Genomic DNA, 10,870 nt, shown 5'->3' with positions numbered 1-10,870 from the left:
CCACAGAGATCAATGTCGACATGTGAAGTGTTTCCTGCTGGACAAAGTGGATGGGAAGAAGCCCCTATCAGTGAGAGCAGAAGTATTTAAGAATATTGTTGTTTTTTGATGGAAACAATGAGGAAATCTTGTTTGTGTGTTTGCATTTTTGCAGAGACTTACCAGATTGTGTGTATTTGAAAGGGGCCCATTGCACTCGTGACAAGAGAATGAGCACGTTGCTTGTGTTTGGAGAAGTGTGCCAGTTGTGAGTGCAAATATTGCAACGATGAGGTTTGTGTAGAGAATTGTGTAGAGCCTAAATGCCCTCATTGGGAGGGACCTCATCGGACTGGATCTCGGGATTGTCCAAGGAGAGAATCCGAAATGAATGTTAGTAAAATCAGAGTGGAGGAAAAAATTAAAAAAATTAAAAAATTAAAAAATTAAACGAGGCAAAGAATGCAGATGTTTTCCAACGTTTGGCATTTTCTTGCATTTCTGATTGTTGTGGTCAATTCTTCAAGTGGACCACATAGAGAGAGGACCACAGTATAATGGATGTGGCAAAACTATATTTACATGTGAACTCTAACTCATGGGATGACCTGGTACTTTAGTGGAGAGGCGGGTCAAGAGGACATGTGATTTTGATCAATGGGACTTCACTTGGGTGAAGTATTCAAAAACCTACAAATTGTTCAAAGCAATATCCGATCAGGGTTAGGGGATAACCCTAACCCCCCCTCTCTCTCTCTCTCTCTCTCTCTCTCTCTCTCTCTCTCTCTCTCTCTCTCTCTCTCTCTCTCTCTCTCTCTCTCTCTCTCTCTATCTCTCTCTCTCTCTCCCTCCCTCCCTCTCCCCCTCGCTCACGAGTGTAGCTTATTTTAGTTGACTTGTCAAAAGGTGACCAGCCTCTGCATCATGCGATTGATTCCCAGCTGTGACAATTTGCTGAATGCCCTCCCTGCTCTCACCCCCGTTTCACACTGCATCTCGTCCTGTCTATCTAAAAAATCTATTGGCTTGCCTCTCCACAAACCTGACTTACTTTGCTTGGAGGGCCTCCACCTGCTTGTCTCATGGAAATGTTGACATATTGTTCCTTTGGCTTTAATATTTCACAGTATCACGTACAATAGTTTGCTAGAGGTTTTAACGTTCTGTTTTCGTGGAATCATGACGAGCATATCAGTGTCAACAGTAGCCCACAGACGACATGGTAATACCATATTCATTGCTTTCCCTGAATCTATGTGCAATTGCCATTGATAGGTGCATTATCATTCATTAATGAAGTGAGCCTGCGCGCACAGACATCAGAAGTAGAGGCTCAGGACTAATGCTTGTTGGTGAACAGAAGCAGTGTTGTCATCCTCTGCATTATGGATAGGGTTCCTCCACAGAGCTCATTCAGCCCATTCAGTCTTCCTAACACGCCAGTTAAATCTTTCACGATGTTCCTCCGCTTTTAGACTATCAGGTAGCCGCATCTCCAGTAGCCACAGCATCCCAAACGCCAAAATGTGATCACCTTTTGGTCCCATTGGAAGTACATTAACTCGTGAGCTGTGCTCACCAAAGGAACACACGCGTTTCTAAAGAGTGGTGGTGCACATTAAGGTTTCACATAGACTTAATCAGTAAGATGAGACGGACACTCCTTTCTTGATATGAGTTTTTGTGACAATGAAGAAAAGGCATCAATTATTGAAGTAGTCAAGCAGACAGGTAAGCTGGCTCTCTGTCCATCCATTAGAATGGAGTATAATACAATTCAGCATGGGAAAAACAATGGGAAACCATGCTGCGTTATGGCACACATTATGCAATGCAAAGAGAAACAAACAAAAAAACAAACAAACAAACAAACAAACAGGTCCACATTTCAGAAGGGTTTGTCAAGACAGCAACAAAGCAATGATATATCTGTGGAGAAAGCTATGTGGTTAGTGCGCTAATGGCTTTGTCAGGAACTTCTTTAAAGTTATCACTCAACAAAATGTAAAATACAACAGTGTTGTCAAATAGCTGCATTTACATTACACTGCATATTGTGAGGGGCATTCGCCTGAACTAGCAGAAAAAACAAGGTCAGGTACAGGACCTTTAAAGTAATTCAAAATATACGGTCAAAACATATTCTTTCAACAGCTTGAGTCTGTACAATTATGCTCCAGTCTGTGTAAAACTCCAGTTTATATTGCAACATGAGCCTGCATGCTGAGTAACCCCCATGTGTATTTACTGTATATAATGAGTTCAATTGTAAATGCACCAGAATACAAGAAGTACAGAGATTTTGATCATATGGGGATTATTTATAAAAGTACATGGTATGGTCTTCAAGAATCTCAAACACTGTCACTGAAATTGTTTTGCTGATTATTTCATGACCAAAATCATTATACAATAAACAGTGGATGGAAATGTGTTTCATGTGGTGGGACAATGCACCAGATGAGCCACCAAAGCATTCAAATGAAGGCATTTTAACAATGTATTCCCCCCACACAGTTTGAAGTTGCATGTCGTGTTGTACATTATCTCATGGATACAGCTGACAGTATCTCCAGTTGAGTCTTGGACATGTCACTCTGCTGTCTCACCTGTGGCCTCTGGTCCAGTATGTACTCATCACATTATGGGGTATAGCTGTACCTGCACTGCAGCCCAAAGCAGTTAGTGTCAAGAGCTCACATTTCCTTCCTGTTACAACTCCTGACCCACCGGTCACAGCACCATTGTGTATAAGTGGCGTCTGTTACCTGCTGGCTTCTCCAACGCACAGGGCAGTAGAATCACTCACTGTAAAGACTCAAGTGCAGCTTGCTGCCGTATGAACTTGTAGGTCTATGATGAGAAATCCTCTCCACTGTTCTCTGAGAATTTACAAACTGTATGGTCAAAAGAAAAACTGTAAGAAGGGGCATAATAAGATGGCTTAACATTCAATGCAGAAGCATGAGGAAGGGGGAGGAGACCCCCCAATAAAAAACAAGACAAAATGAGTCAAAGAAGCAGAGTGCAGAGGTTAGACCATTCAAACTATTATTTCTTTCATAGAAGTCCCTCTATACTATTACAATAACTCAACATTATCGTTGATCATCTCTCTTGTTCCCTATATGCCACTTATTGCAATTCACTTCCCCCTCAATACTTTTAAAAAATATATATATTATTTTTATTTTCCCATTCTTCTCTCATCTGTTATTTGTCATGCATCATTTGAATGTTTGAAATGCATATGTTGTATGTGTTTTAAAATGAAAAGAAGATGCATCTGAATGACTTCTTATTCCTCCTTCACAGTATTCCTCCTGTGTAAAGGCTACCCTCTCACTCTGACTTTTACATTTTTATGTAACTGCTCGTGTGGGTGCAAAAGAAACAAAAGTCATGGTGCACACTCTAAATCAAGGCTCCATCTCTCTGACTTCATCTCCTCCATGTGTACCACTGACTTCAGGTAATACCTGGTTTGACTTGTAGTGGTGAGCATCAGGAGACTGTTAATTGTCAGCTTCTACATATAATCATGATCACATAGACCTTAGGAGAAGGCCTATTCTGTGAAAGATGTGTTGCTCTACTCTGTATTTTGGTGCATCTAGTGGGCGGTTTGACAGTGAGGTGGTGGTTAATTTTAATCCGGTAAGTGTAGGGAATGGAGCTACATACTATTTAAAGGCAAATACTGAGTTTATGTGTCTATTGGACATATCTCAAATTTTCCATTCAAACTCAGTGTATGGTTGTCAAACAAAAATAAAATGAAATGAAAATTCAACTCAAAAGCTGGTTAGAGATCTAGTACATCCAAATATAAATGGAGTAGAAAAGTGAATACACAGAACGTGAAAGCTCTATAAGGGGCTCACTACTCTTACTCTTACTCACAGCCATGCAGTCATGAGGATCACACCATCACAGTAGTTTACAACTATTTACACAGAAAACATTTACTTGGCTGAAGTTCATGTCGGCCAGTGCACCTAACTGTGTGTGCATTTTGATCAATTCTACCTGATCTCCCATAACATTGCCTTGAATTGAAAATGCTTGACAGAAATCCATTTATTTGTATTATTGTTTATTGTCATCATTATTAATATTATTCGTTTATTGCAGCCATGAGCTGTATTCCATCCGTTGTTCCACCATCACTCTCACAAACGCATTGTCATTCATACACCATGTGTTCTTCAACAGGCACCCGGGTGTCTTGCCTAAGGACACAATCACCACTAAGTCACAACTACCACACCTGGTTTGCTGCAGGCCCAACCCTTCTACTTCACTTCTGAGATCGGACAAGATCAGGAATTCTCAAGGTGGTATAGCCAATATATGTGTAGGTTTTAAGATTTTTTTCATTTTCCAACTTTATGAGGAACATTGAACAAGACACTTTTCATTCTCACAACGTTGGTGATCAGAATATTCAGTTGTTTTTGAATGTTTTCACAATATTAATCTTATTTTGAGCTGCTTTAATAGATGTGGTTCAGCTCTTCTCAGGTTCATGTGGGTTTATTTACAAAGCTGAGGTCAGGCGTCACTCGATCCTGCTGTAATGTCACTCAGGTGCTCTTCAAGGACAACCTCTTCACTTTTGCCCCTCTCGCTGGACTCTCTCAGGGACAAAGATCCACTTCTGCCCTTGTTGACCTATGTCACTTCCTGTCTACCTTCCTGTCTTATTTACTCCTGTCTGAATCACTGTAGAGTGCTGTTAGCTGTAAAGATTAGCCTGTTTTGCATATGACCTAAATTCTAGCATTCATTGTGTCAATAAATATTTCTCAAAAATACACACCAGGCATGTTTCATATCAGTAAACACACAAAGACAGAAAGTTTAGATTTGATTTTTTATTCATTAATTTGGTAATTGGTCCTTTTTTAGGCGTGCATATGTAGTATTCAGTCAGGGATATGATTCACTACACCTACAGAGCCCTTAGAGCAGAGGATGGGGCAGATCAGGAATGATTTATGACAAAACCATAGCCTGGAACTCTGTGGAAGAGAGAGAAAGTATAATTAGTAATGAAAACATCCAGATACATGGCTCTCATAATAATAACTTCACATATTATTCAAGCATATCAGTCAAATATGTCTTAGGCACATGTTTTTTCCACATTATGTACAATTTTCTCACCATCAATTCCAATTCGCCCATCACTGTCGCCATCGGCAGCACGCAGGAAGCCTTTGGTCTCAGCGTCTGTGAGGGCTCGAGCACCGGCGGAGAACCGCTGCAGGAAGAACCTAGAGCACAAACAACACACAATTACATGTTAGAGAGAGACAAGTCAATGATGGTTATCACTGAGGTCCACCGTGAGATTCCACCAGCCATTATCCAAATCCATAATGCCTTAAGTTCCATGAATATCACTGTACAAATATTTTACAAATAAAGCACATTTTCTTTTCAGAAACTCACTTGAGCTCTTCCTCCTCAATAAAGCCGCTGTTGTCATTGTCTAGAATGGAAAAGACTTTCTTCACATCAGCAGCGCTCTTCTTGGAGAGGCCGCACAGCTGGAAAAACTTCTTGGGACAGAAGGAGTCTGGTGCTATAAAAACAAGAAAAATATTGTTGGTGTGAGTGAATGCGTAAATATGATATGATATTAATATATTTCACGAAGTATACACGAAATGGTGGTAAATATGTGTATATGTATGTGAGAGACACTTGGTCATATTCATCCAAGAATTTGACAGTGAAAATGTACTTAACCGTATAGTATAACCCCAACCCTATATACTATGTACTTAAATGTACAAAGTATACAGAAATGTTACAGATGAAAAATATGTTAGAGTTGACAATAGAAGTGTGCAAATGTTATTGGTGGAAGTCGATACCTTGGCAGTCCTTGAGAGCACTGTCAATGGCATCAGCAGAGAGGACAGATGTGAGAGACATTTTCCCTGTAAAGAAACATCCAAGAGAGTGCATCAGTGTATCAGGGAAACTATGGCGACAAAGTACAATCTCAATGAGACAAAAATCATCATGTATAAAAAGGGATACTGGTCCTTTAAGACGTTTTGCTGGTTAAAATGATGCACAACACTTCAGTCCCAATTCACCAAGTTGCATCAAAATTACATCACTTCTTTTAGAAATCTCTTCCAAATCGTGCAGCCAAGCAATCCCACTTTTACACACAAAACTTTTTCTTGCGTTCCAGAACTTCTTACAAAAATGTGCCAAAATGCAGTGGGAACTACGCCTGGCATCCTTCCTCCGCCGCTCACCCAGGAGCCCCGCGCATCCCCGCACCTCGGTCAGTCACTTACCGGGTAGAGTCGGTTCTCGTCCGGCCGGAGACGTGATGCTGCAGAGAGTGGTAAGGCTGTGTGGTGACTGCTGTCCGTCAACGTGGGATTTATATAGGTCTGATTACAGTGACAATGGAGATCGCTTGAGTTACCTGTCTGTGGATCAAATTCTAAAAAGCCCGCCCCTGATCCAATTTCTCTGCTAACTAATTAACCTTTACTATTTATAACGGCGCTAGGCACAGTCTACCAAATTAACAAAAACATAGATAAAACGCATAGTCCTCTGCCTTCTTATTCTTCTTCCACACTCCCTTCTGTCAACTCTGCTCCCCTCCTACTACCACCTCCAGCATTATGAAGTAGCCTAAATGCAGGGAAGTTCCACTGCAGTCTTCATCTCTCTAGCTCTCATTTTTACACATCCCTAGTTGTTTAACTGCAAATCCTCACCTCAAACATTGCAAAAATATATCTTTTTTTGTTTTTTATGGTTGGCTCAGATGGTAATAGCAGTCATACCTGTTCATCACGCTGTTCAACTGAATTGTTTGTGCATCTTTATAATCTGTTCACAATTACTGGGTGTAATGTCCAGAGAGATAGTTATTAACTTGCCAGTGTTTTAGCTGAAAAGATAACCTTTATAAACATGCATATGGTGAGTGGGGTTGCCTCCATAGACCTTACGTGTATCTGCTTGTCTCCATGGAGATAGATGAATTTGCACCTTTAGATATTGCCTTGGATTATCTTTACTAATTTGCTTTGTTATGCCATCTGCCAGCAATAATGATTCATAACATGTGCTTTTGGTTTTAATTATGTAGGAATTATGCAAATAAACTATAGAAACTATAGGGTGCACGGTGGCAAAGGCGGATAGCGCTCTTGCCTCCCAAGAAGGAGATCATGGGTTCGATTCCCGGACCAGACCTACATCACATGATCTCTCTGGGTGGAGTCTGCATGTTCTCCCCATGCTACCATGGGTTCTCTCCGGGTTCTCCGGCTTCCTCCCACCGTCCATGTGTTAGGTAAAATTGGAGACTCTAATTTGGCCCTAGTGAATGAATGTGAGAGTGAACTGTCTGTAATGTCTATGTCTCTGTCCCTGTCCAGGGTGTACCCCGCCTAAGGCCCAAAGTCACTGGGATAGGCTCCAGTCACCCGCGACCCAGAAAGGGAACAAGCGGTAGAAAATGGATGGATGGATGAACTATAGATATACGACAGAGTTAACGGCATGTTTTTTCCAGTCGCAGATTGCGCCACAGTGGAGGACATGTGTAGCCCCCAGCAGCTCGGACACTCCCAACAAACTGAAGGGTCATTAAGGTAGAGTCCTGGGAGAGTGGATGCTGCAGAAAGAGAAGGTTGTGGATGTAAGGTGAGTTGAAGGTTTGTAAATGCAGCATCAAAGGGGAAAGGCCAGTGCACTCATTATGTACGATACTATACACGTATTCTATATTAGATGCGGTTATTGTCCATAAGAGGAAAAGAGGTCCCACCGAGATTTAAACTGGGATCATTGGATTCCAGAGCGCTGGCCATTACACCATGGAACCACATGTGACCACCCTGTATCGCCTTCAGTTGTCACCAAAGTAGATCCTGAAAGTTGATCCGAGGGATATCCTAGACTACATTCACAGAGGGGGTGGAGCATGGGTGGACCATTGTACTGTATGTGTGTGTGTGTGTGTGTGTGTGTGTGTGTGTAGATAGTAAACAGTGTGGTTTTATAAATACAATTGTTTTGTCTTTGTAAAGGTAAAACCAAACTTTGAAACTGTTTTGATAACTTACATTTGTAAATCCACTGGTACTATTCTACTTGACAAATTGAAAATTGGGAAAAAAGACCAGTGACATTTTTTGAACTGTGTGAAATTCAGTCCATTGACCAGAAGCCCATCCTCACACTGCACCTGCATGTTTCCTGACACCTTGCACCCCTATAGTGTTACTGAGCGATCATTTATTCATTACATTTGCTAATGTTTTGTGAGCCCCAGCTTGGACCTATAGACCGGAAGACGTCCATTCTTGCTTCATTTAAATAAAGGTAATGTTACACACTTGACAAGCTCTGTTGAGAAGCATGGGAAAACCTCTGCATTTTGGACCGATTTTTCTAAGTAAAACTAAACAAGTGAAGCATTAGTTATATGAATCAAACAATAGGTGACTTGATTGCTGCAATCACTGTCGCCCTGTAACAAATAACTACATTTATTTATATTATGAGTAATACTAGCTCAACTATTGGTTTCTACAAAGAAATGTATTCGTTATATCCCCGCAACCAATTACTGTGTATCCGAAATGCATTAAAGTTGTTAAAATATACTGTGCACATTTTACAAAATGTTCCGCATGCATATCCATTGGGCAAGATGCTGTTTTGATAACTGAATGAACCTAATGAACCTGTGCAACCAATACATCTTTCACAGAGTTGATTTAATGCCATCTAGTGGAAGATTCTGATAGTAATTATTTCACCCACGTCTCAGCGTAAATAGAAAAGTATAAAAACAAACATGAAACTTCAACTAAAATCCCATTTTTTGTGTGGGTAAAGTGGGCACAAGGCTGTATTTTTCATGGTAATTTAATTGGTTTGTTTAGGGATCATCTTTGTGATCACGCAACTGTATTAGGTAGATACAAACTTTAACATAGTTAACCCATTGTGTTTGTGTATCCCAATTTTATTTTGGGGATACAAATTCATACTACTACTTATGAAGTATAAATGTATGATATGTATAGAGGGAAACGAAAGGAGATTCGGAACCATAGCAAAAGAATATTTATTCTTTTAACTGTTCTTTCCTGGAAAGTGCATCATAAATTTTACAATAAGCAAAATTCATATTTAAGACATGAACACAACCGAGCGACATTCACAGTCATGTTTGGACAGTGTGTTGCATAGGAGGAATTGTCTCTCAAGCAAATGTATAAAAATTATTTATATATTCAGATGAAAAGGGGAGGTGGTTCCATGAGAGCAGGTGTTGGTCGGTTGCCACTCTATGCCTTAACCATGACGCCGAACTCTGCAAGAGACACAAAGTACAGCACAGTTGGTCAATCTATTCTGCAACAATAATTCTGGGACTGTGTTTTACAGGATACAGACCATCAACTCCAATCTTGCCATCACCGTCACTGTCACCGGCCTTGAGGAAAGTCTTGGTCTCACCATCGGTCAGAGCACGTGCACCTGCCTTGAAGTTCTGCAGGAACAGCCTGGAGAAACATTCACAAAGTGGTCAGTCATATAATGTGCATGCACATGTTTAACAACAGTTATGTGAACACTCAGAGGCATTGTTTTGAGGAGGAGGAGCGTTAATATTCTATGAATAAGTGACCTTGGCTCACAAGGCATGCAAACTATACATTCTTTGGTTTCTTTAAGACACGGCTTCAACTTCACGGTTTTATATTGCAGCACTTGACATTGCACACTGGATATAATGTAATATAATGCGAGTGGGTATGCACCAAACATAAAATGTACTTTTTGTTATGGCTTTTAGGACTCTTTGTTCCAGATATGTGTGTGTTCGGCAGTCTTACTTCAGCTCATCCTCCTCAATGAAGCCACTCTTGTCCTGGTCAATGATATAGAAGGCTTTCTGGACATCATCAGCGGACTTGCCGGCCAGACCGCAAGCCTTGAAGAACTTCTTGTGGTCGAATGTGTCAGCGCCTGAATAAAACATGCTACAATGTAAAAGACTTTCCACAAACACAAAGATTAAAAAATAAAATGATAATAGTAATAATAGTGATAATAGTAATAGTAATAATAATAATAATAATAGTATGTATTTTTATATATATACATAAGTAATACATAATAAGATATATAAGTAATCATACACAGTAATAAGTAAGTTATTAATAATGATTTGTCTCACCTTTGCACCCGTCCAGGGCTGCAGTGATGTCAGCATCAGTCAGTACACCTGCGAAGGCCATTGTTATCTAAAGACAACAAAAAATATGGAGAAAAAATCAAAACAAAATTGAAATAGCAATTCATTTTGAAAACTTGACTTAGACTAAACAGAATTGAAATAATCCAAAAGTAGCAACTTCTATTTAAAGGTCATTTCCATTGGCTATCATGAAACATTAGCAGTTTCCGGGTGTAGTCCTTATTTCCACGCATTCCTCATGAATCCTTTAGTTCAAATGTTTCCTCGAAGATGATGCAGCGGGTATACATGTCCTCCTTTTTCTTTTCTTTCTTGTCTTTCACTCACCTCCTGTCTTCTGTTTGTAGGGTACAGATGATACGGACTAGACTCAAGTCTGCTGCAGTGATTTACCCACTGCTCCCGGTGACCTTTTATAGTTTCTTCTCCATCCAAACATCAGGCACTAGACAACTGACACCGCGTGAAGAAGAAGGGGGTCGGCGAAAAAAGACCAGCTCTATTTTAAGTTTCACAAATGAAGACGCTTAAAAGGTGCGTTTGAAGAAGTCTGTGATATCCCCCCCTCGGCCTGCGCTAAGAATAGGCCTGTCCACTGCTGAGGAGGGTGAATTGGAAATGCAT

The 10,870-nt window shown here is 40.4% G+C and overlaps 2 protein-coding genes across 2 annotated transcripts; both read right to left on the bottom strand.

Annotated features, from left to right (window-relative positions):
• Positions 1-4,895: 4,895 nt before the first annotated feature.
• Positions 4,896-6,639, bottom strand: pvalb8 (parvalbumin 8). The gene is made up of 5 exons (XM_072443427.1): positions 6,303-6,639; positions 5,865-5,930; positions 5,437-5,569; positions 5,149-5,258; positions 4,896-5,003 (listed from the first exon to the last, which is right to left on the bottom strand). Exons 2-5 carry the CDS (start codon positions 5,923-5,925, stop codon positions 4,978-4,980), a joined length of 330 nt encoding a protein of 109 aa, XP_072299528.1. The 5' UTR covers positions 5,926-5,930; positions 6,303-6,639; the 3' UTR covers positions 4,896-4,977.
• Positions 6,640-9,090: 2,451 nt separating this feature from the next.
• On the bottom strand, positions 9,091-10,731 carry LOC140358533 (parvalbumin beta). The gene is made up of 5 exons (XM_072443433.1): positions 10,574-10,731; positions 10,226-10,292; positions 9,882-10,014; positions 9,439-9,548; positions 9,091-9,355 (listed from the first exon to the last, which is right to left on the bottom strand). The coding sequence occupies exons 2-5, from the start codon at positions 10,284-10,286 to the stop codon at positions 9,330-9,332; spliced, it is 330 nt and encodes a 109-aa protein (XP_072299534.1). The 5' UTR covers positions 10,287-10,292; positions 10,574-10,731; the 3' UTR covers positions 9,091-9,329.
• Between the last annotated feature and the right edge of the window lie 139 nt (positions 10,732-10,870).

Source organism: Eucyclogobius newberryi, unplaced genomic scaffold (genome assembly GCF_026437365.1).
Source record: "Eucyclogobius newberryi isolate DKJ021-1_F unplaced genomic scaffold, fEucNew1.0.hap1 SCAF_13, whole genome shotgun sequence".
Lineage (NCBI taxonomy): Eukaryota > Metazoa > Chordata > Actinopteri > Gobiiformes > Gobiidae > Eucyclogobius > Eucyclogobius newberryi.
Note: the sequence above shows the minus strand (reverse complement) of the source record. Positions and strands in the feature narration are given on the sequence as shown.

What these genes read in the sequence shown, in the direction of transcription:
- pvalb8 (XM_072443427.1), bottom strand. Translation starts at nt 5,925, where the DNA reads ATGTCTCTCACATCTGTCCTCTCTGCTGATGCCATTGACAGTGCTCTC. An exon ending in TGCTCTCAAGGACTGCCAAG is followed by an intron (nt 5,570 to 5,864) that starts GTATCGACTTCC and finishes TTGTTTTTATAG; the next exon opens with CACCAGACTCCTTCTGTCCC. An exon ending in TGGGCGAATTGGAATTGATG is followed by an intron (nt 5,004 to 5,148) that starts GTGAGAAAATTG and finishes TCTCTTCCACAG; the next exon opens with AGTTCCAGGCTATGGTTTTG.
- LOC140358533 (XM_072443433.1), bottom strand. Translation starts at nt 10,286, where the DNA reads ATGGCCTTCGCAGGTGTACTGACTGATGCTGACATCACTGCAGCCCTG. An exon ending in AGCCCTGGACGGGTGCAAAG is followed by an intron (nt 10,015 to 10,225) that starts GTGAGACAAATC and finishes TGTTTTATTCAG; the next exon opens with GCGCTGACACATTCGACCAC. An exon ending in TGGCAAGATTGGAGTTGATG is followed by an intron (nt 9,356 to 9,438) that starts GTCTGTATCCTG and finishes TGTCTCTTGCAG; the next exon opens with AGTTCGGCGTCATGGTTAAG.